The 26856-nt window shown below is 38.4% G+C and overlaps 1 protein-coding gene across 9 annotated transcripts in view; it reads right to left on the reverse strand.

The window, feature by feature from the left end:
• Nucleotides 1-26856, reverse strand: part of sash1a (SAM and SH3 domain containing 1a) — a 165417-nt gene that overhangs the window by 63402 nt on the left and 75159 nt on the right. For 2 of the 9 annotated variants that reach the window (XM_086167645.1, XM_086167642.1), the window contains exons 1-2: nucleotides 9651-9834; nucleotides 8692-8794 (exon numbers count right to left, since the gene is read on the reverse strand). The exons of 3 other annotated variants lie outside the window; for them this stretch is intronic. In XM_086167645.1, coding sequence (XP_086023771.1) covers nucleotides 8692-8718 — 27 coding nt within the window. In that variant the 5' untranslated portion in view covers nucleotides 8719-8794; nucleotides 9651-9834. 4 more of the 9 variants (XM_086167647.1, XM_086167637.1, XM_086167640.1 and 1 more) reach the window with 3 other exon arrangements.

Genomic DNA, 26856 nt, shown 5'->3' on the forward strand with positions numbered 1-26856 from the left:
TTAAAAACATGATGACATGCAAAAAAAAAAAAAAAAAAAATCCTCACTGAATATTAAAACCTCAACACTGACAGGTTTCAACACGACCGTATTCAATGATCGATACAGTCAGGAAATGCACCAATCTACTGTTAAAGATATTGTTGAGGGGTAGGCCCTCACAGAAAATTAATTTGTATCCCAATACTGAAAAGGTAAGTGAAAAAGGGAAATACTTTTCAAGGGATAACAAAAGGTTCCCCTGGGCAAATTGGCATATATACATTTTTACCCTGAACAAATACTTCTTATTCTGCATTTCATGTAAATCATATCACTGTAAACATGCCATGTTTAGTAATATATTGGAAATCAACTGCCGACATTTCTTTTTATCTCACCATTGCGCATCTTTGAAATCCATTTCTATAGACCTGCTGACAGAGACAATAAATCTAAATGACAGGTTAGCAATATAACGATATCTTGAACAGAGCGTGCAAGGGATTGAACTTAAGCTGTATCCTTGGGGCACCATGGAAAAAAAAGGATGAATTTATCTCATTACTCAAGCAGTCACTGACAGGAAAGGCAAGTTCTCACAACTTGCAAAAATATACGATATATGTGAATTACTATGAGGGACGAACGAACAAAACTGTCGTGTAATGCTGGTGTTAACTTGCATTTATGCATTATATACCCAGTTCAACCATAACGTTTGATTAATTTCATATTTTGGTTCAAATATAATAACATTTCTGCTTCTCCTCTTTATTATCAATACTTTCCTGCAGAGGGGAAAGTAGTTTACACATTTGTAATTAGATTTAAGTCCCCTTGCATTGTATATGAAGGTTCCTATAATATTTGATGTTAGTATTGATGTGTAGTTGATGGTAAAGATGACTGCAGGGCAGGAAAAACAACAAGATGGGAGGATATTTGTCTCTCGCTTTTCTCCAAACAAACTCCCGGGTCATACCATTTCAGTCTGTCTCTATCTGTCTGTCTGGTGTGGACTCTAAATGAAACTCAACCACACAACACACAAACATAGTGCAAGCTCAGCTAAACCACTGCAGCCTTCCACTTTCATAGGAATTTCCCCCCATTTTAGGCCAAAGGATCCTGCTTACATTGGCAAAATATGAACTCAGCGGCAGTGTTGAGCCACAAAAACACTGAACGAAACAAACTTTTGTATATCCTCCTAATTACTTAAACAGGTTCACATGGTAACATAAAGGGTACTGGATGTGCTTTTTACTCCTATTATATTGTGAATTTCCATCGCGAAATTTTTCATCTACCATTTCAACTAATATTTGGTCTCATATTTATCTGAACAACTCTCTGGAGCTGAAAAAAGTGAGATTAATCAAACTTACTGAAATCATTCTAACAATAAATGGATGTCCATCATGTTAAATTCCACTGTCCTACATTAATGTATGCTGTATTTTCATTAGTAGAAACCCAACAACATAAAATGCACTGAAAAAAATCCTACAACAGTTATCGAAATGCAATTATTAGAATCTTAATATATGTTCAGAGGAGATTTCTATGAATGAAAAATTATAATTTTTCATTAAAAAGCTGACGAAATATGGAATGAGAACTTCTGTCATTATGACAATCACTTTGTGTTGCTACATGGATAACAATTTTATTCTCATTTGCTACCTTAACATTATTTCAAAATATTTGGAAGCTTCAACTGAAATATCTCTAAACTAATCCATAAAGGGTTAGGTGTGAATTGGATTGGAAGTCAGGCTACACTTGCAAGACTGCAAATTGTGGACTTGGGCCGATAGAAACCACATGACAGGATGACAGGGAAGTACATCTGAAAGTTCTGTCAGAAGAAATCACTCAGAACCAATTAATACACTTTTCTGACACTTTTATTGGTAAGAATTCCCCTGCTAGTCTCTGTTATTCATGTCTCCATATGTTCCATCACTCAGTAGTCATGGGCTTTGTGTGTTTAATTACTATCCTTCCAGGTCTGGGTTTGTGCAAAGCCAGTGCATCTAACATTAGCTCATTCTCGTGTCCCCTTACTTTCCTGGACAGGCTAAACTTCTCTGAAGCCATAATGTCTTAGTTAGTGGGACAAGAGGCAGTATACAAGGTAATAGGCCCACTTAGATAAAATGGTGCTTGAATTAAAATAAGTTTGGGAAACAGGTCCTGTGCCAGGGTGTAATATGTTATTTTACATGATGATGCAACTCTAAATGTGTCACCTTTCTCATTGGCAATATATGACATGACTGGGTGGTATGAAGCTGAAATGTAGTTATAAATTGTGTTGACTTTTATTTCCTTTGCAAATTGTTTTCTGTGAAACATCACCATGATGAATACCGATTCTAAAATTCAGAGCTTTGTAATAATTATGGTCCCCAAAACATAACAAAAACTAAGTGTAAATGTACTGTATGTGTACATGTGTGCCCTATGGAAATAGGATTTTTTAACTGAAAGACCTGCATATCCTGCAACACAAAACAAGCCTACATACTGGTCCAAAAAGGGGTCTGTTACTCCTTTCCTTTCCTTTCCTTTCCTTTCCTTTCCTTTCCTTTCCTTTCCTTTCCTTTCCTTTCCTTTCCTTTTCTTTTCTTTTCTTTTCTTTTCTTTTCTTTTCTTTTCTTTTCTTTTCTTTTCTTTCCTTTCCTTTGATGATAACCTCATCTTTTTCACTCTCCTGCCAACATGAGCATGGGCATGGCATGTATAACTTTACAGATATACTGCATCTGCCCTATGCCATTTGCAACTCCTCAAACTGTCTTAACGCGAGGAAAACACATAACACGCAAACACACATTCAGCTAAGATGAAACAACTCCAACTTTGCAATTCTTTTTTGATTAATTATTATCTATTATGTTAATAGATTGCTGTAACTAAATGACTCAGGCAATGTGATTTTTTTTTTAGTTAAAGATTCAAGACTTAATGAAAAGACATATTCATTAGTATAAACAGACAGCCATAAAATAAAATTTAAGCACATAGACAATTCCCCGTAGCTCTACTCCTGTTAACAACCACCCTGCAGGAATACAAACACACACACACACGCACACACACACACACACACACATATAATCACACGTACTCACACACATAACACAGTGGTTGTCCAGCCATATTTTTCACTGGGGCAGTATACCTGACAAAAACATCAATCCTGGGTTAGAGATGAAGCTTTACTCACCCCCGAACTGAAGCTAAACACGACTGATAAGGAAAGAGCAGCATGGGCACAGCATCATCTGTTTGAACTAGGTTTCACCGTAGAAAAAGAACATCCCAGCCTCGACAGAGTTTAGTTCCAGGATATATGATTGAGACTGTTGATAAGCGTAAATGACTGGCATCAGAAGACAGGGCATGTGATGGAAAGAGTTTTACAACTTTGGTGTGGGTTTTGTCTATGATGATATGGTGTAATGACAGAGGTTATGGTGAATGGCCGAAATAAAGATAGTAAAAAAAACTACAACTGTAAATGAAAGACTAATTATGAAATCATAAACAAAAAGGATATCGTTTGGAAGAATAAGGGGAGTAAGATAATGACGGAGGAAGGTAGCGAGGAAATATCTTTAGGGTCCAGAACTGGGTTCGGCAAGAGAAGAGTCAGCCCACAGCAAGAGCAACAGCTCCACCTGGGGCAACGCAGAGATAACACATACCTCATGCGTCACGATTTGCAACTTAAGTATCTAGATAACATCCATCCTTGCCCATAAGGCAAGGCCCTGTAATTTTCTTAGAGTCACATCCCATGAACACAGTTCATGGCTTCCAAAAGAAATAATCCAGAAAAGCTACATTTAAAACATTCACCACAAAGGTCTAATGATGTCGATAACAAGAATGTACACTTGCATGTTGGTAAAATCTAAGAAGCAAGTACATCAACCTCTTCGTCCTTCCCCCTTCACCCCTCCTCTCTAAAATCTCAAAACGCACTGTTTTTACTTCGGTACCTTTACCTGTTGACCCATCTTTTCTTTTACCACAGCAATTAAAACAACCATCCCTGAGTGAGATGTTAATGTAGGGGAAATACCTAAAGGAAAAGTAATTCACCCAGTGATTTATCACCAGTTAAGCGTGGTTGATGCATATAATTTTTTCCTTGTCCTCCTATAGCTAGAGGTGCAGCTGTCCTATGAAGAATTAAGTGTTTTGCTTGAATCATAGGCAAAGGCTGGACAGCACCTTGCCAAACTGGAAAGAAGCCATATTGCCGAGGAGAATTTATGGCTTTGGTTATTAACAAAAATATATGTGATGCCTGGGAAAACCATGAGAGGTGCGCAGCTGCCTGTGTTATTCATTGATGAAGGCCACTGGGCACATTCAACCAGATGTGCTGCTGAATTTACTGAAAGAGAATACTTAAGTGACATCTGACTGAATACAATGTATTCATGACTTAACATTTGCGTCCTTATCCTAAAGGTTAATCTGGTGATTTTTCAATCTTAAAAAAAGGCATTGAAAAATCAAAATCACTGTTACAAATCCCATAACAGGCCATTTAAAGTCATGCTTTATAGTCATGCTCTTTCAAACAAAGCTACAATCTAAAAAACTATATTTTTTGACATACTCTAAGTCTTCTTCTTGCTCATATCTTTTATGCTGTCAACTTTAAAAGTGGGGAATATGAAAGGTTCCAAATGTGCCACTTTATAAACACTTTACAAAACAGAACACCAAAGCAAAAAAGTAGCTGTAAATATTTAACTACACTTTAAGAGTGAAATATCTTTAAAGTTGGATGCCCTCTGGAAGAGGCAGATTCAGTTTACTAAAAATATAGAGTGTGAGAAAGCAAAGTCTGTCTGCTACAATAAGAGTGTTTTGGGACTTCCCCTGTGATGAGGTCATCTCCTCACACTCTGGCAGTCATTTATCACTTGTGACATCATTACTGAGTCTTGCCAAACCTCTATCATATGCAATGTTAACTGAAAAAGAACGATCATCAAAATGTTTAAATATGTTACTGGGAATAAGCGATCATTGTGAACATTGTGATGATTTGTGAACAACAAAGCGAAGTTCTTAAACAAAGTAATAAGCAATCAGCTGTTAAAAAAAACAAAAAAACAATGAATAATAAAAAAATGAGCTGGCAGTAAAACATAATATTAACTGATGAAGTGATAATCATTTGTTTAATGTGGGCTTGCATGCATGTGTGTGAGCTGGTATGCCTAAAGCTTTCCTGTTCTCCTGCTGTGCCAGTCAATGCCTGGTATCCTGGGAAGTAGAGCAGCAATGCCAGGAGTAATCAGGGCTCCTTGTATGCTCACAAACAACCAGGCTGTCAGAGAATATATACCACCCTCCCAATGACAGCTGTAATCCTCTACTTTCAATGTGACACGCATACACAGCTTTGATTTTGAAGGAGGTTTATATTTATATCATCTGTCTTGTTTTGAAATAGACTTGCTGGACTTTAAAAATACAGTTTTCTTATAACTGTAGAGAATGACTTGGCTTGTATTGATCGGGCAAATGAATCTATACAACATAGAGCGATTCTGATGATATCCATGGACACACACATGCATACTTAAAGTAAGTATCAGTAAAAAACTGATAGCTCCAGTATGTGCTGCATTGGCATTAGTGTATGTGTGTACCTGCATAGTATGCATCTTTATGTGCACATTTATTTGGCTCATGCCTGCTATTAAAAAGCAAAGGACTGAGTAACATGAAAATAATGCTAATGACAAATATAATCGAGTAAGACAATTCCTTGATGCAAATTAGTCTGTTATTTTAAACTAACTTCAGGTGTCAAACCTCAAATTTTATTTTTGTAAAATAAGATTGCAAGTTATGTTGTTAGGTTTTAGATTCCTCTTTCCTTCCAGTCATCAAATGACACTTTTTATAATTAATAACATCAGTCAGAAAATCTGAGCAAATCTTTGTTCACCAATATTTTTGCTGCTTATTAAACATGTGTATTCATAAACCAGCTCCCAATTTGAAAATCTGCCCTTCTCAGTCTTAAATTGCATGCAGATCAGTGGCTAAAAAATGGCATCTAAAATGGCAAGTAATAAGTAATAGGGTTAGAGGCTTATAAAACTCTATGGTAGGACCACTAGCAACAATTGTATGTATATAAAAGAGCTCTAAATTGTGTTTTTCAGGACAAACATGACATGAAGTACCCACTCATATTTCTTAGTCAGCAGTCCAGCATATTTTTGTGGCACTGACCATTTTCTCCCCACCGCGGCTATCTGTCATGCAGAGTGTGTGACTGACAAATCTCCAGTGCAAAGTGTGGAAGCTGTGAGTGAGATAAGGAAACCCAAACAAAAGAGCACAATTCAGTGTTTCAAGACAAGCAGCATATATTCTAAGGTGTGCCACTGCAGAATTGTTATCTATACTGAAAAAATGACAAAAAATTGGGGAGACGTGAAAAGCCGTATGATAAGAATATCAGGAAAATCTATCGGGAGATGTGGAATAATGTATGTATTAATTTTAGCCAATATAGCTAATGGAATCTCTGCCTGTGAGCTGCAAAAAGATGTACCTTTAAAAATTACCCCAGCATATACAGGTGTGAATCTGCGTGTGTGTTTGTGTATGTTGCTGTGTGTGTGTGTGTTTGTGTATCACTACTTGAGTATTGTAAGTAGAAATATTAATGCAACACATAAAAGATAATTATGGTAGAGACACATGTCAACACTATGGTATTACTTTATCCATCCATCCATCCATCCATCCATCCATCCATCCATCCATCCATCCATCCATCCATCCATCCATCCATCCGTTGCCTATTGCTTATTGCTTATCCTATGCAGGGTCCCAGGGGATGAAAATTAGGCTGGTAAAAATCAAAATCAAACAAATATATAATGCCAGATGGTCTCATATGGGACTTAAATCTTAGAAATTAGATGTATGAACTTCAAAAGAAATAGCAAAGTTGCTAATACTCCCATAACAGGATCCAGGCAAGCAAATAGCACAATGCAAGAACAATAACACATTGTCTAGTCATGGCAAGTCAAAAACAAATGGTCTGGGTTAGAACCTCTGGGTCTGGCTTTCTAATATTAAATGTAATGTTTTTCAAAACATCAGAAATAATTTTCAACAAAATATGTTCATTGGTGTCTGCCTTTACAACTGGATTATACAATGTTGTTCCATTGTTCAGTTTCAAAAGGGCTATAATATATTTATTTGGACCTTCTGGGTTGGTTTCATCTAATCAAAAATGTCTTGTTCTGTCTCCATGAGAATCTAGTTTGCTTTGTTGGAAACTTGTGCCTACATGTTGACATCACCGTTGAGACTGTTGACAGTTACAGATTGGACCAAAACAAATGAAAGATTTTTCAATTAGCTGATAAAGTTCAACTGGTTCCTCCTTGGTCTTATTTTTTTTCAAAAATACTTACAGTGCTCCTTGTGATACTTGGTGACATACTACATTAACACAATAGATGTCGAAGTGAGAGGAACAAATACTGCAGCGTATATTAGTATGTATATTCTCTGTCAGTTCCATCATGTCACTATTATTTACAATATTGGCTGATTCAATGGAGAGATTATGGCTATGACGAGATTGTCTGAAACAAATTTGTGCATTAATTCTGTCGCCAAGTCTAAATAAAAGGCTATTACGACTGTAAATCGGTCAAGCAGCAAGATCATTCACACTTTCAGCAATGTGGCATAGCCAAAGGTGCCTGGTTGTAAATCAAAGTCATGAATAAAATGAAAAATAGCAGTAGAAGCATCGCATGACAGCTGCACTGGCAGTGAGAGACCGCTGAATTACTAATACACATGAGGGAGATCTACTCAAAATAATTCCAGGGAGTCTAAGGAGGAATTACATGTTGTTGTTTCATTACTGTTCCACTTTTTAGGATACTAAAACTCTCCCTCCTGTCTCACTGAACATCATGTTTGGGCTCCAAAACTACATTAGCAGATGTGCGTCAGATATTCACACCTTTAAGTACATGTGCTGCCACGCTGACTTGCCTATTAGTAATAATGTCAACAAACACCTATTGCCATGGTTTGCCCTGCTGGAGATAAATAGTATGACAGTGGCTGCCCAGCTTTGGCACAATAGTGCAATAGTAACTGAGACTTATGGGTTCATCAAGCAGAGAAAAATCAAAATGCACAGAAACATTCATCCAATGAGGCCAAGCACTTTTATGTAAAACTAAAACTGTATGCTATTGCTTCATTTGAGATTTAGCAGAACTAATGAACCATTACTAGACTTGTACGCATCATGAGTAGGTAGAGGATGGCAGAAACAAACAGAAGTTCCAACTGAAAGTTGAAGCATTATGAAAGAAACCATCCATAAAGTGAGGTCTTTGCAAAGCAATTCATTAATATTACTATGTAAATGCAGTAGATGTGACATCACACTCGACATTATCAGTAGTGCGTATCAAGTGTACACTAAGAGTATGCAATCTATGTTTTTAAATGGATATATACTTACATCAGTTTGTGCATTAATTACCTGCTACCCTTCTGTGTGTGGAGCATTTGTGTTTCCTCTCAAACGTTTGGCGTTCACAATGACATTGTTCTTCCCGCACTGAAAAGTGTAGGGGGAACTCTAGCCCTGAGCAAACTCTCTCTACTCACATTTCTGTGCAACTCTCTTCCCCCCATACACACCCTCTTCCTCTCTCCATCCGCTCCCTTGTTCCTTGTCAGCTGGTGGGGGGATCCAGATGTGAAGGGGGGACTTGAACGGGAAAAGGAGAGGGAGAATGAGGGAGATAGAAATCCACATCCCCCAGTGACAGACTCCATTGTCCAAGACCTTTGGACAAACTTTTAGACACATACACACAATTATGTGAACCTAACAATGCAGTCGCTCTAGATGACAAGGCTTGATTGTATATATGTGTGTGTCTGTGTGTGCGTGTGCATCTGGAAACAAAGAAAATCAATGACCAACATCTTGCAGTAGATTTGGTGTTGATATTTAGCTGGCTTGCGTACTTGGGTTCTTGGCTAGGATTTAAAGCTATTGTTCTTGTTCAGTGAACAGAGAGGAGAAATCAATGTAGACCTGAGAGAGTGATGATAAACAGTGATTAAGCGCAATGCCAACATCATTCTTTCTCTTTTCTTAGTGTCTTTGCTTTCATTGCTATTCAAAAATTCCCATGGCGTTTAAGGCGTATGAGACTGAACTGACTCAGTCAATTATCCCTCTTTAAAGGAAGGCTTTACAGAGAATTGCATATGTAGGACACTAGAGAGAATGGCAAACATATGTACACCTTTCTCTCACACATGTACTCAGGCACCCACTCAGCATGGAGAAGTTATTAGAGTGAGTCAGCAAAAAGGGAGTTCGCCAGTAACAGGAGAACTAGTACGGCAGTGTTTCCTTGCCGACTTCATGTGTGCGCATCAGGTTTCCTACCTTCATTCCACGTCACGTATTCTAGACCTTGCTATTAATGATTAAACAAGAAAGCAAGGACTATAAGCATGTTTTAATCTGACATAAACATCTGACACAGACCAAATTGACAAAATAATCCTTCTCTCTTCAAAAAGCTCTCAAACAAAGTATCAGTACTCACCAAGAGGAAGCTGAAGTCTTTCCCAGTGAATATTCTTGGCAGATTTAACACAGACTATCTCTTTGAGAATGGGAGCAACAAGTAGTGTACAGTGGAGAACAATGCATGTCTGCTGGAGCGCAGCAAAGAGTAAGCAGAGCAGGGACACAGAGGTCCAGTCATCGGGCTGCTGCTGACATGGGACGGGAGAGGAAGGGAGGAGGGAAGCTCTGCTGGAGGAGAGTCTACAGTATTTTGGATTTGGCGGTGGGAGGGATCTCATCCTTTACTCTGCAAGGCTTTACTCATTCTGTCCTCTCCAAAAATATGACAGCTCGTCTGACGGTTGCTGTTGATTTTCAACATTGAGATCTGCCCGCATATTCTCACTGCGCTGTGGTTTTCTTGTCTCAGCTTTCCTCTCCTTTGTTTTTTCCCCTGACGTAACATGCGGTGTCTCTTTGTCACCTCTCATTCAGCCTTGAAAAAAAAGCTTATTTGGAGCTTCCCCCTCCTGAAAGTGCCAACAGACACACCAAGGTTGACAAATTATGCTAAATGGCCCCCACATTAACTGAAAAGATGTTAAGCAACACAGGCAAATAAACATCTGGAAAACTGGAAGAAAGTAGGATAACATTTACTCATTTGTCATTTTGGATCACACGTGATCAAATAAGCATCGCAGACAATTACCGGCCTATCAGAATTACGTTCCTTTTCTTTCTTTTCCTCTCCCTCTGATGTCACACTATTTTTCAGTCCCTTTTACTCAAATGCTCCGATTCCCATGTGGTTGAGATACCACACTGTACTGGGGGAAAGTCAGAGAATAAGAAACCTGATACAGCTAAAGGCAACAATTATTTGAATGAGTCACTCAACTGTGAGGTTTGGGTAGTCTTCAATGTTAATTCAGTAGTATGGAACCCAAGAAGAAGTGGGGGATATTATCCCATTTTGGAAGACTGAACCTCAAGAGAACCCCATGAGGTCATGGGAGAGAAGGAAGGAGAAATGGAAAAAAGGGAAAGAAAGCAAATTAGGGGAATAGAGGGGCAAGAGAGGACAGATATGGGCCAGGGAGGGTAACAAAATACTGTTTTGTCCTAATTCTAAATCTATCGTCCAGGACGAGGCTTACTGTTTGCGGTAATAGCCGAAATGAGAAGGGTTGCAATGCTTTTGCAGAAAAATGAGCAGATTTAAGCACAATGGAAAATAGGAAACAGATCAAAACCCAAACAGGAAAATAACATAGGGTACATGTAAAAGTGCTGGGAATCACATGGGAATCACACAAAGTTGTATTTACCTCTTCTCATAATCAAACAGCAAGCCACAGATAGTGAAAATATCTGCATCTTCAATACTTCCAATACTGGTTGAAGGCTCTTTCTCATGAGACAGTGATACTTCTATTTGCTAATTAGAAGAATATGCACCAAAGTGGGCATATAAACCTTTTAGACATACTGATATATTTTTCAGTGCAATTACTCATACTGAAACAACCAATATTTACCAACAACTAAGAGATGCTCTCTTTCATCCCCTTTCAGCTTTTGCCTCCTCATTTATGTCTGAACACAATCTTAGCCCATCAGGCCATTACAAACAGCATTTCATTGGAGACCTGCAGGCATGGTAAAACAATTGCAAGGCCAGAAAATATGAAAAAATACTCATACATCCTGGTAGCCGTAAAAATCAATGAATAAATAAAGTTTGCTGAATGATTTTTTTTTCTGCAGTTATGTAAAGCCTGTTTAACTCCTTCTTGTAAAAATCTGAATACGTGCATTGCAGCAGGATGCTGAAAATCTGTTCTGAGTTTGGTACAAGCCCCACCCCTGTATATCAGATGTATACACTAATATTACAGATGACCTGCATCCTGTTTAGATGTACTGTCGCCAAATTAAGAGAAGAAAATAGAGCAGGGACTTCATCTAAACACAAAGTAAAGGAGTTCTGAAAAGCCCAAAAAAGACACTGTGGTCAGAGGCTATAAACAGACAGTATACAGACGTGTACACAGATGAGAGACGGAGAAAATGTGGTTGACATTCTTTGTCCAAGTGGTTGAACAGCACATTTCCTGTGTAGAAGTCAAATATTTTTATGTTTCTGAGCCACTGACTGAGGCAAGTTTAGATGATTTCAACTAAACCATCCGGTGAAATGAGTCAGTTGTACTTACATCAAAAGCGTGTTTGAAACCCTCAAATTTATGTAAACATATGACACAAAGAGGGGCTGTAGATTATTCTTTTTCTTTTTAACCAGATACAGTGAAGCCTGCTATAACAAGAGTGACACGTGCGCTGACCCCCAAAACTGACGGAGTGAACGAGACTCATAAAATGTTCTTTACAGGTGGCTTAGCGGTACGGGGCAGGGTTTCTGGCAGATACAAGGACATAAAAAGCCATATACTGTCTACCTCGGTTACAGCCAGAGGTACTGGACTACGGCTCAGATATCCTTTCTCCATGACTGTCCCCTATTTAAAGAGGAAAGTAAATACAAAGTTAAGTTTAATGCCCATGCTATACTGTGTTTGTCCTTTCTTAGAATAACCATATATGAGTTGTCAATGTTTGGAAAATGATTGATACAACCCACCTTTCATGCATTCATTATCTATACTGATTTAATTCAAGCTCTTTCAGTCCTAAACTGAAGAAGCCTCTTTCATAAGAGGTGAAACGCCCTCAAGTACAGACCTTGGCCCACTTGCCATGATAGGATTTAATGATGACCTGGATGACTGAAAACCTTCGCAAACACATTTTCTATACTTCTGTCATGCTGTCAGGGCCACAGGGGATCTGTAGTCTATCCCAGTTACTGTTGGGCGAGAGATGGGGCTCACCCTGTACCAGTTGGCAGTTGATCACAGGGCCACATATACAGACATGCAGCTATTCAATGCCTAATTCACACGGCTGAGCAATTTGGTGTCTTCAAATAACCTACCGCATATTTTTGGAATGTGAGAGGAAAATGGAGAACCCAGAGGAAACCCACACATAGACAGGGAGAACCTACAAACTCCCCACAGAAAGAATTATCTTCAATGCTACAACAATTTATGCATTATCCGTATGCATTTTGCCTCTGCTCTCTCTCTCTCTCTCACACACACACGCACACACACACACACACATATACTATACTGGTATGCATGCCAAAATTTGGAGTGAACACGATGAAAGACCACAGTAGCCACACCAAATTCCCTCAAAATCAATTAGTAGCCCGTAAATGGGCCATTCAATTACTTCCGTACGAGCCACCATCGTTTTCTCTCACGAAAACAACTAAGTTGCAGATACAAATTAATATTGAACAAGGGTACGCGTCTAAAGTCTAATTGTCCACTTGCAATAAGTGGTAGACCCAGGGACTGTGCATATCCATATGTTCATATTCTACTCCAATATTGTTCCCTTTCCTAAATTATTAATCTGTACTTGTTCACTGATATTGTAAAACACTCAAACATACCATGCTCTGGTTGTCATCCCAACTGGACTTGATTTTGAAGAAAATCAGTTGCCACAACAAGATTTTGACAAGAATTTACTATGACCTGGATGACTGAGAACCTCTAAATAATATACCATGCTCTGATTCAGAAATCTTGTCCTCACTAAATCCTTTTTAGTTAGCTGGATGGAAATATAACTGAAAACAAAGGGACTTCTTCTTATAACCCCTTAAGTTCCAAACAACAGCAGCTTCGCTTGCAAACTTGGTTAATGTCAAATGAGAATGTTAATCACACCAACTAGGGGATGCTGGATATTTCATAAACCAGGTGTAGGCAAAGTTTTTGGCCTGAGGGACACATTTGATTTGGCATGAACATATGCAAGTATTCTCATTTAAATACATAGTTCACCTTCTGCTATCAAAGATCAAGGAATTAGTCAGAGAAACTAAGAGCCGGAGTTGCAGGAGTTACAGTTCTTCAGAAGGGGAGTTATTTGACAAAATTTGAGACAAAATGACTATGTAGACTCACATGCACACCTGCTCGGGTTTTTAAATGCACCAGCAGCTTTTTGGCAGCCAAACTGTGTCTTGCTAAAAACTCTATTCATGAATGTTGAACAAGTAGTTGTTAAAGAATTAAGCAGGAACATTACATCAAAAGTAATTTATATGCAAATGTACAACAAGTGTTGTAGAGACACACTAGAGCAGAATCAAAGCTTGATTTTAATTAGCATTAGTCTCTGCTTTCAAATATGTACAGAGCTTAAATACAAACTTCTTACAAAAAAACAATTGCCACTATTTTGTTATATCCTTTTTTCATGTCTTCTCTGGGACAAAGTCCCTTGACACTGCCATTGAATAATGCTGCCACTAGATGGCGATAAAGATTCGATCTTACCCACCCCATTACAGATGCACGCGCACACGCGCACGCACACACACACACACACACACACACACACACACACACACACACACACACACACACACACACACACACATAAATACTATACTGGTATGCATGCCAAAATTGGGAGTGAACATGATGAAAGACCACAGTAGAAAGCAGACAACCAGACTCAACCACAGAGCACGTAGGATTGAGGGAGACAAACAGTCACATACAGCGCTCTTAACAGAGTATCACTACACACCACAATGTAAAAGGCAAAAGCAACCTATAGCTGCAGAGAGAGAGGTTATTTTTTGGATATCAAGGCAAGTAGATCAAACTAGTGGTTATGGTGAAGTATTATTGGTCTGTCTGAGTGGTACCAGCAACCTTGGCTAAAATGAGCAACTAGCCTGAATTTCATAACAATATAAGGGCTGCAGGCTATGTGGGGGCTGGTTGCATGTTGATAAAGAGAGACAGGCAAGCTGGAGGAGGCAGAACTCCATTAGATTTTGCCTGGGGGTGTCCAGAGTGTTTGACGCTTGGGCCTACCACATTGAACAGGATTGCCATTTTTCTCTTGTAGAAAGCAGAGGCTGCCAGCATCCTCTCTCTGCCTTAGTGTCATGTCACTTGTGGGTTTGATGCAAGTAATAGAAATGTATTTTATAGCTTGCTTAACTTGATGACATTTTTTTTCCATATTCATTCCACAATGCCTGGGATTGGTGTCCTATTTGGCATGCTATAGACTGCACAATAGAGGAGAGAAGAACTGTATAAGTGCATAAACCGATGTTGCTACTGTGATATCTAGTTATCTTCGGACACAAAGGTAAGATGATTTTATAACATCTAAATCTGACTAATCCATGAGAACATATAAGGGCTGTATCATGGAGCATAAATAGACATTACTTAATGAGTAAAAACAGTACATTCAGTAAACACTATATTTCTAGAAAACAGACATGACATGTCACAGTCAAAGAATATTGATTTCACTAGAACAAGCACAGATTTTGCCTCATGCAATGTCAAATAATTGCATTGCTGCAGGCATGTTTATTTGCTACTTTTGGATCTCCTGAAATTGACTTCAGTAAAATAAGAACTACTCAGTAACACTGGCTAGTACTGTTGGTTAAACAGGGTGAACACTATCATACTTTTGTAGTGAGCAGCCAAGCCATAACCCATAGGGAAAACAAACTGTATATGAGAACACATTTGATGAAGTAATTTGTTGCTGAGTAGAAGGACTATAAAACTGTTCCCTGCAAAATGTTTGCATTGTTCTGGGAGTGAAGTCATAGTCAAAAACTCCACCCTGCTTGTCTCATGAGTTTGCCTCTCTCCATTCTAAAACTCATTTCATGACAACTTCTTAAAAAATATAAAAGCCAACAAAAATTCAATCCATGCAAGGTCAGCATTTCTCACCTAATTTTTTCATCGTTAAAAAAATCCTCTGCAGATAATCACAAGGCCAGTTTGGCACGGCAGTATTTACTCGCATATAACTAGTCACCATTTTTTTGTTTCACTCTGGCTCCAGGCTCAAATGACAGGTATGGGGTCGGGCAGGATCGGCCAGAAATCCACTGAGGTGCTGATGATTGCTTGTGATTATAGCCTGTATCCTCTTCCCCCTCTTTGACCACCTCTCTGGGCTCATCTGGCCAAACCTGGCTGAGGTAGTGGTTCTCCACACTTGAGTCATTAACCAGAGGGAGTCAGAGCGAGAAAAAGCACACATGAGAGGCATTGACACATTTTTCCCTCACCTTGACATTGCCTGGAGGTTATACCACTCTTTTATGATAAAATGTGATCCCGGGAAGTGAGAGGCATGAGAATTAAGGGTTTCTGAAATATAGATTGTCTCTGTGTTACGGGCTTATAACCCCATGGCTCTGGCTGGCTGCTCAATGTGCCATAAAGTGTTGAATTGTGCGTTAATAGACGATGCGTGAGAGGTTTGGTTTGGGCGGGTAGAAGATTCAGCAGAATTCTTAAGTCGTGGTCTGATACTGGTGATTGCTGTCTGGTCAATCATCAAAACAGCTGTGCATCATTTCTAAGAATGAGAATAAGAACAACTTTATTTATCCCGAAGGAAATTGTTGTGCCAGTTACAAGAAAAACATAACAATACTAAATAATAGTAGAAAAAAAATGTATAAACACTAAAAAAAAAAAAGGGGGAGAAAAAGAAATACAAATAAATTATAAAGTGTCTTAAGTAACAATTGAAGACTATAAAGTGTCTTAAGGTCTTAAGTACCAAGTGAAAGATAAAGGAGCGCACAAGAGTATGAAAAAATATTGTTCATGAAGCTGTTATGAAATGAAATATTGCACAGATGAACATATATACAGATTAATTATTACAATTTACAGTAACTGGGTGAGATTCTTTTTCTTTTTTAAGGTTTAAGGTTCCCTGTGGCTGAAGGGAGAGGAATTAAAAAGTCTGAGGTAGGAAAGACATGTCCTACCTATTTCCCCAGAATGACTATAATGAGCTCCTTCTAATACAACAAGAATTAAAGAGGTGATTTTACTTTAAATTCACATAATAAACTTGCATATTAGGTTATGCTATTTCTATTGTACTGGGTATGAGAGCCTGACAGGTGTGATTTGCTGGTAACTTGCCCCAGGCTCTATGCTTGTTGTCAGTCATAATCGCAAAGAATGATGGGCAGCCGCTTGTGGCTCTTGTAAACGCATCTTTTGAATCAACCCTGTACAACCCTGCGCAAGAGGTTCCTATGATCCCAACCACCTCTAGCTTTCTCCATCCCGTCCCTTGAGGGTGTTTAGGAAGGGTAATACTGAGCTGCCAGCAGAGTGGCGGCTGGTCCTGATGTGTGCTTTTCCTCAACTCTCTGGGGATTGGAGTCCAGCCAGCCATGTGTAATTAAAAGACCACAAAGACAGACCGAGCTCGCCGCGGCACTTTCTATTCAAGAATGCCACAAGGCTGAACTCAGTCCCTGTCATGCTCTGTCAAGCTGCAGGGAATTCATTTATTACAATGTTCAATACTGTAATTTTTGAAATAAGGGATGTTAAGAGGAATTACAATTAAAAACCTTAATTAACAGTAATTTTGCACTGTACAGTGAAAGCATTTTAGAGAGAGATGTACACCAGAGAATGTGGTTTCTTTAACGGTGTCTCAATTGGTATCGCCTCAGGACGTGCATTCTAATTTGTGTCCCAGAACATCTTTTTGAGATTCTTAAGTGACTCAAATTCAATTCACAAAAAATGAAGGAAAAGCATGAGAGCCAAAAGAAATCATTAGTACAATAAGGGCTGTACATTCAATGACATAAAAAGACATAGTATTTACCACACATAACAATGACACAAATATAGCTATGAAAAGCTGTATTAAAATGTGGAGAAAAGCACTGATAACAACTGTTACAATGATTTTGGGGCACTGCATGCCACTATGTGTATTGTTTGTCCCCCAAAATGAAATTATAACGGGACCCAATCAAAATGGTTACATAGCCCATTTTTGGGACTCAATCTGCAGGTTGAGAAGAACAGCTTTAAAAGCTAAATTAAATCTGTTTTACACTCATCATTAAACCTGGGGTCAGGATCATCTGAAGACCAAAAATGTGGCATTTTTACTTTTAGAGTTTATGGTCAAACAAGAATTTAAGATAGCAAGTTAAATATATATTTGTTCTGTTTATTTCCGTTCAGTCAGTAATGTTGAATAGGGAGGTACAACATAGTATGACCACAATTGCAGGAAGCACTGCTAGGTTGAAGTGAATCTTTTGTCATGTCAAACTGTAGCATATGAGCAGGTGACGCAAAAAAACAGTTGGAATTTACACATCATCACTATTATTCCTGACACGCATGGCCCTGTGCCGTCTGGAGGGTGTAGTAAGCACTGCGAGCGTCACTTTCTTTGACTTCTCCAGAGCCTTCAACAGCATCAAACACAATCTCCTGAGAGACAAGCTGCTGGGTATGCAACCTCAACCTGACATCACTGACTGGATTTTTAACTACTTCAAAAGATGGCGACAGTACGCGCGGGTGGATGGTCGTGTCACACCAGAGTGCCCCAAGGTACAGCCCTGTCATTCCTCTTCACCCTCCTCACCTCTGACTTTTGCTACAATTCTCTTCCTGCCATCTCCAAAGTTCTTCTGACTTTTCCATAGTTGGATGTATCTTCAGTGATGACAAGGAGTACAGAGGACTGACTGAGATTTTTGTTGCATGGAATAACCAAAACCACCTTCAACTCAGTATCAGTAAGAAAAAGGAGCTGGATTTCGGGAAGAACTGGAGGAGACCTGAAGCAATCACAGTCCAGGGTGAGGGGGTGGAGATTGGGATTCTTTGCGATTCTTTTGATAGCTGTCTTCTTGTTCTGTGCTATTGCAACACTTGAATTTCCCCATTGGGAATCAATAAAGTATCGTCTTATTTTATCTTATCTTTAATTTTGTTGCTTCTCCATTTTTTCTTGGTAAGTAAGTTGTATGGCTGAGATGGTCTGAAATTTTATTCAAGGCTTTTTGGGTATGAATTCTTGCATTGTTGTCGAGAACGTTGGTCTCATTTGAAAGATAGTGAGTAAATGTAATTGCGGATGTCTGGATATTTAACATATTTTAGAAAATTATTATTTCTAGTTATTCAGTAGGGATGCCAGGCTGGAATTGACAGTGTTTCACATAATGCAAGTGCCAAATTTGGCAATCTGAGTAAGTCCCTTGCCAGGCAGTGAATTTTGCTTTTGTAAAATTCTCCGAGCCACTCTCTACTTCTTGACAACAGCACATACAAACTACCAAAGAAATAATTTAAAACAGACTAGTATGGGTAAAGACCAACAGTTATATTTCCTGCACATCCAGTCAACCAACAGCCCCATGGAAAAAAATGATCTGAAAAAATGGCAAGGCACACTAATATCACAGCTATCGACCCTGCCAATGTAGCAAAAGGTGCAGACTGACTCCTTGACTCCTGCGGAGACTTGACAGAATGACGTGGTAGTACATATCTTAAAATGCTGACACTGCTTGTGAAATTCAACAATGTTGGCAGTGGTATACACCAACTATCCATACCCACCAGCCTTTCCCAGTGAGGGCAGTTGAAGAAAGTGTATTAAATAACCAAGAGTAGACCGCAGTTAATGATGTGTTGTACATTTTGCAGTGTGATTGTGCATTGGTCAAGTCTCAAGTCTGGAAGGTATGGTGGTTTAGGTTCCAGTGGAATGCAGAGCTGATGCTAGTTGGGTCTACTCCGGGGTGACTGACATTTTGTTTTCTGTTAATGGACTGTAACACTACTGATGTTTTAAACTACTAGGAAATTTCTCAAGTAGTTCATGGAAAACTGGAGGTTGTGTGGTTTGCAATTTTCTGATAAATTATAGTTATAGTAACTGCAGCAATTTAGATTAATATGAGTAAATATCCTCATAATGAATCACTCAGTGGATAACTGTGTCTTCCAAAACAGCAATTTCATAAAGCATCCATCAAGAGATAAATAAGAATTTATGGCTGGCTGGTTGTTTCATGAGCGGTTTACAGCAAAGCTCTTTTTCAAAACGAAATCCAAAGATGCCGAAAAAAAGGACGTGTAATCAATGTATATTCATGAGTGCAATGAAATAGCCATTTAAAATAATCAATATATACCACATTACTGATTGCATGGCTGCCTGTTTATAGCAGGTTAGCCGTGCCCTTGAGGTTTGACTGGATGGTTTTTGTCATCATACATCATTGCACACCTACACATGTTTACATTCTCACATACATTGTATGTGAAGGCTGAGAGACCCTATTACTGTGTCAGGCTCCAATCTTGTTCAGTTCTAGGCAGCGTGGCTGCACAGACACGGGCCTGGCATGAGGTTACATTCGGGAGATACTGGCATTTAGAAGTCACTGGTGAAGAGAAATTTGAGATTCATGCCAATATGAGGAGGGTGTGCTTGCAGCATGTGCTGGCAGGCTGAAATTATTGAGCATCATTTTAGTTACACAATGACTGAAGTGCAGATTCCTGAATTCAGATAGAATCTATTCAGTGAAAGCAATGGAGTGGAGCACTGACTGAATTTCTGATAGAGCTGAACCGTGTCTAACACTGTTTTCATCTTCAATACTGATGCTGGGAACGGTGTGATGTAACTTACAGCGTATAAGAATCATCGCTTTAAGGCAAACTGAAGGGTGTGAATGTAAGAGAAGTTCGTATTTAATTCGACTATGAAAATGTCTCTGTCAAACAAACAAACAGATTTTCAGCTGCTATTTGCTGATCATGTATTTAATATGAAAAAAGCATGCTGAGTAGTATAGTATCAGAGACAGCGGTAAGAAATTGAACAGGAAAGTAAAACATTTTCTGGAAACAGCAGCTACTGAACTTGCAGACCAAGCCCAAATTACATCACAATAAAGAATACAAACGAAAGATCAAAGAGAACACAGGGTAACTAATTGGAGCAAGCAAAAGCCAATATGCTGTATTTGGGTATATTGCCAGGTTTATTTTTTTGAACCAGCTTGAAGGGTGCATCTAAAAGTAATGAGAGGTTGGAGGCAGAAGTGTAGAGCACTCTCAAAAGTGTGCAACAAAATGCCAAACTCTATGATGACTAATTTGATTAGATTTAGCACCCTGCTATCAGTTTGAAATAATAAATGTCCATTTAATGGAATGAGGTAAATATTTGCTGCTTCACTATAATTAACCAAAATATGACTTACAATTAATTTCTATTTTTGTAATGATTAATAAAATGAAATCAATCTTGAATATATATATATATATATATATATATATTTGGAACATCTGCATTGATTACAGATGATTATTGGTAACTGATTTAGCAATTCAAATCAATATGTAGTATTGCCAAATTCCAAGAGAAGAGTGACCATCAACCAATCAGAATTTTGCCCTCCTCTATTGAGACTGTGTTAAACTGTCGTGAAGCAAAACACATCCCTGATTGGTTACAATCACAGCACTGTGTGCTTGGTAGAGCATTCCCCTGTTTAAAATTGGTAACAATCTTTATCCAGAATTTTAATAATAAAAAGTCATAATACAATAAAGTGGAGCCTTATTAATCAGTGAGGATACTAAAGAACAACTTTTGCTAGACAGTCATAGTGTAACTCAATATTATTTTCTCATTGACCAAATCGTTTTTTTTTTTAGGGATCTGTTATGTTCTATGGAGAATATAAATAACTAATAACTCTAAAGTGATGCTACTATGTACAGTTCTTGTGGAACTGGTGGCCATTAATGAGATTAAAAGCAATCATTGGCTTTTTTACATAATTTTTCCCATTCAAATGTTATTAGGGCAAAAACAAAGACAAATTGGTCAGAATTGTTTGGCTTTTGCCGAACTACACACAGCTCAGTCTAAGAAAACCTCTCCAGTCTTTGGGTTAAATATACACACCTATCCTGAATTCCTCCTCTCAGTTCCTCTTGGCTGCCTTTAATTACAGATTCGGCAACAATAAAAAAGCCAAGGTCTACCCTGACAGGAATGTGAAAGAGTGAGTGCAGTCGCAGGATCAAACAGAGAAGTTGGACTTAGCCTCCCACTCACCTCCCGGCACACCCTGACACTTGTTCAAACATTATTGATTGCCATGTCCTAAAAATGGAAGCGGACCAAAAATCCAGGAGTTGATAAAGCCACCTGATCTGGAGATGGCCTTCCAGCAGGATGAACTACAGGATCCAGTAATTAGACCTTCGCTCAACATTATTAAATGGGTTGAAGCAAAGCAGGTGAGTTGCTGCATTTACGAGGCTGCGTATCCCCTCTGTTCGTGTTGTGCCTCGGTGTGGTCTCTTCCTGTGGATTCTCAAGGTTAATTGATGAGAAATAATGGATAATGGGGCTCAGGGTTTGCAGTGTTTGCTGCTTCGATGTTTTATAACTAGCCCCGAAGCAACCCATTGGCCCAGAAATTCCATTTAATAAAGATTAGCTCTCTTTCTTGCAGACCTTCTTCTCCTTCTTAATTAAAAGATGAAGATAAAAAATTGGTGGGATGAAGTATGAGAAAATATCCTCAGGACTTCTTACACAAAGCACAGCTCAGCATCCACATGAAAGGCTGGGTCTAGTGCATATTTAATGCTAATAGGAAACAGCTCATATCGGTTCCGTAACTGGGACCATTGGGAAAACTGAAAATACAGTTACTATAACCCTCTTCTCCTTAGGCTGTATAAATGTGTGACGCACAATGCGTGGAATGGAGTATATACTCTATGTGTATAAGTCTGAGAGTGTGCATGTGCATATAATACATGTGTATGCGTGTTGGGGGTTGCTGTGAGATTCACTCAACTGGATTGCACACTTTTATTATGAGTATATGTATAACATTACACAGTGGAGAGAACTTCTTCGTTCATCACTTCAGAGGATATTATTCATTTTAAACACATAAAAAATTAATTAATAGAGTAGCTTTCTTTAATTCCAAAAAATGGAAGTGAGAGTCCATACTGCGCTGTGTTTAAAGGGATTTATCTTTATAACATTAATATTTGATGTACATATTTTCACTAACTTCAAAGTTTCTGTACATGCATTATGCATTATGGTCTGTTTTTATCAAATGTTTACACTTATTGTAATGAAAATTATAAGCTAAGGAAATGGTACAATCTCAAATTGTATTTTCTTTGAGTAAAGCAAATATTACAATGTGGAATATGTTACAATAGAAATATGTTGTTGGGTTACATTCTTTTCCTCAGTTGAGGGATCTGAAAGCAGCCTTTATATTCACAAGGCATATTATGCCAAGAACTCATTTACTCACATTCCCCAAGGAGTTCAAGAAAAAAATATCAGGAGAAAGGATGTCACAATATTAACTAAAATGCTTTGAGTATATGACAGTCTAAGGTAGTTGCCTCTGCCTTACATCAATCACTCACTTATAGTGAGTGACTTATATCATCACTAAACTGACAGATTGAAGGACACTTTGCAGGTCTACAGATGGCTGCAGCCATTTCATGGAGTACCGGAAGTGGTAATAGCGGTATAAATGCTTTCTTACCTATAAACACAATGGTCGGATAAAGTGACTGATTTCTTTAACTAAGTATATAAATCACTATGGCTCAGTAGGAACAATGTCCACATACAGGGAACACTGAAACGCAAAACAGGGACCCTCATGAGTAAACTGTCAACACTTTGCCTCTCGTCATCCTAAATTGTAGAGTGTGTGATGAAAAATCACACAGGCATGCACCCTCACCTTCTTGCAAACATTTCAGAGATGTAAAATATCAGAAATACTTAAAGAACTATTCATTTGACTGCAAAAAAAAACAACAACAAATTAGTCTGTGAATGGTTTTGCCATGAAATCTAGGAGATGAGTATCACAAAGCCTTCTAAGGCACTTCTATGTGTGGTTGTAACATAGAGGATTAAAAAGTGGTGACACTTATCACTGAGTAGCAATGTTCAGTATTATGTAGGCTTAATGTTGCAACCTAGAGGAGGGCTTGTTTGTCATGAAGGTCACGGTGAACTTCCATACAAGCAGAGAAGAACCTCCAGCAGGTGGCTCTCATCTCTCCTGGGCGGCAGTTACTGATGCAACATGGTACAACATCTGGTGTTTTGTGCTGATGTGTATGTGAGGAAATGACACAAAACACAGCTGTATTTTCTGGATGTGATTTTTTCACTCCCAGAGTGACTGTTGAACTGACATTATTTCCCAGAGAGAACTACTAACTTAATTCTAAATGTGTCAAGCGCTACACAGATATAATTTAAGGCGATTGTATGCGCTGCTGCACAAACTGGCAACGCTTCATTTAATTATGAAAAACAAACAAACAAAATAATACCAACAGCAAAAACAAATAGAGCTCAATGTCACTGCATAGTGAAGTCATGGCCTTTTCTGTTGAATGCCTCCAGAGAAGCTTCAGTGCACAATGACCTGCGACTCTGAGCTGTTTTAGGAATTCTGAAAAGGACAGACACGCACGTGTTCCGTCATGACATAAACATGGACACACTGAAAAATATGAAACTACCAGTTTTCCCTTTTTGATTCAACCTTTCTTTTAAGACAGTTTACGAGTATTCAAACACCGGGCTGATCAAACCTGACTGGTCCATAATAGAAATCTCACGATACTTTGGCATTCACTGGAGTCATGGAGGATTATTTTGAGACCCAATTCCCTCCTCCAATCCCACCAACTCCATGTTAATTATGCAAAAATAGAAACTCGTTAACATGGTAAATATTATGACCTATTTTCAACAAGATTGTGACAAAATGGATGTATTGTGTCAGTGTCAATGGATAGACAGATTCATATTTGTAAATTTCAAAGTCCCCATATGAAACAGAAATAAAAACTGTTATTCCTTTTGACAGATTGATTTTCTTCATGAGACAAAAACTTGTTACATGATCATCTTTGCCATCTACTACAACTGTATGCCTGCCTTACTAACCAATCTAACTCAAAATAAATATCCCCCTGACCCTAAGTAGGGCCAGGGGTATATTTCTTAACTTAAACCAACACATATAATGTGTTGGTTTGAGTTTTATATTGTTTGCAATCTTGTTTTGTGGATTTTCTACAAAAACAAACATGTATATAGTGATAACTGTATATTTTAGGTGTGGAAAGCTTAAGGTAACAAGATCATCATCAGATAAGAATATTGCTTTTGTGTATGTGTGTGTGTCTGTGTGTGTGGGTGTGTGTGTGTGTGTGTGTGTTGTGTGCGTGCACTTGCATGTGTTCATGCATCTATTTATCAATGGATTAATTAATCTTAAATTCATTGTTAAACCAGTGTGAGATACAGCGTAAGCTAAGAATTTACAATTTACTTAAAGTCTGTAAGAAATATCAGGAAAATGATATTGCCTTGAAATTAATCAAGAGACCACTTTAAATAACTGGCTTGTCAATAGTAAAATTAAAATTAAAAGAATATTGAATATATCCCTAAAAGTGGCTGAAAACTATGCATGAGGAGCAAACTAGGCAGATTTTCATAATGTGTAAATTCAGATATCTGTAAAATAGATACGAAAGGACTGCACTTATTTCCAGCCATATCGCCCTGCTCTATTTTCAGAGTATACAAGCTTTGATAAACTGTCAACCGCGCTACTTCTTTCTTGAAAAGGCTTTCCACATGAGCTGCATCCTAGCAAATGTTGAAATGTGTCATGTGTGGGCAACGGACACTTGAGATTACCAGAGAAACACTCAGGTATGTGGGGGTGTGTGGGAGTGGCATGTGTGTGCTTGCACTGGCAGCGCTGTGTGTCAAAATGTGTGGCCTTCTATGTAGTAATGAGAGTCTCGGTAGTAATGAGAGACAGTTTGGAGCTGGTAACATTGCACAGCTATGCTGGGTACAATGTATTAATCTGCAACAGCACTGGTATGACTGGAGCTTTATAACAATGCCTATCTGTGATCTTATATTCTTTTCCCTGGCCAATGTTTCTTTTGTGGCTGTCCATCTATGAATCTGTCTTGATGTTAAAAAAAAACAAAAAACATGAGATAGAGATGGGGGGATGTATTAATGTTGCAGTGGTTTACAGAGAATCCTAAAAAAGTATGATGCATTAAATAGTCAGGATTTTGGTTAGTAGTTCGAGAAATGGTTTGTATCTTGTTCCCAGTAGCAGCTTTTGTATGCCTAACAATATGCTGGTGCACGGCGCAGGATCTCGTGATTCTGTCTTCAAAGCGCCAGACAGGCTTTTACATCAGCAGCAGCCAGACAACCAGACAACTGCGTTTTTCATGTTGCAGGAGAAGCCACCAATGTTTGAAGTAGCGCAGCTCCCTGTTATCGTATTCCCTCCACTCAGACACATTCATAAATATAAAAGTATAACATTCATGAACATCAAGCAATTAATATCAGCAGAAAGAATAGTATTAGTAAGAAGGCATATGTGTGTTAGTACAAGTGGCAGACACAATCCCGTAGGAAAAAAAGTTAAATGTTCCCTGTCTTCTCTTGACTTCAATAATAGTAAAACACACACAAAAAAATCACAGTAAACTAGGACATGCATCAGGCCTTGACCCAAGGATGAAAACAATGATGGTTTAGGACAGCAGAAGGTGACAAATCGATTCAATCACTGATTGATCACCCACTGATCCATAAGCCAATATGAAAACCTCAGCAATACAAATTTCAAAGTTGTTTGAATGTAGGAAGGATCCTCTAATTCCACATAAAAGCAGCATTCAATCATTCTTTGCTCTTTTGATAATACATTATTATATTAGACACAGCTCCTTGAATAACACACACATCACCTTGATGAGAAACGTGCCCCGGTCATTTGTCTTCCGCATCTCAGGCCTGTTGACAACATGCTCAGACATCCTTCTCCAATTTTGCTGTATCACCACCCTCGACTGCTGTTGTAATGCCCCCATCATGTTTGCTTCATGGTTGGCTAAAGCCATCATTTATCGCTGGTCTTGAATGATGATGAGGGGAATAATGTGAATAATTGTTTGCTGATAGCTTTTAAGTGGGTGTTTAAGATGCTAGTCGAGTTTATCATGGCGAATACACCATACATATGTAATGAGTAAGGGAACAGTTTCAACGGTGGTTGTAAATATCGCATCAGTATGTTTTAAACAAATAGTGGGTATGCAATTGATGTGTTAAGAACATAGGAAAATGAAGATGGCAAATCATTCAACCTGAGCTTATTCTGCTGT

The sequence above is a fragment of the Fistularia commersonii genome, chromosome 20 (assembly GCF_037954325.1).
Source record: "Fistularia commersonii isolate RoL2024-O1a breed Wild chromosome 20, RoL_Fcom_v1.0, whole genome shotgun sequence".
In the NCBI taxonomy this organism is placed as follows: Eukaryota; Metazoa; Chordata; class Actinopteri; order Syngnathiformes; family Fistulariidae; genus Fistularia; species Fistularia commersonii.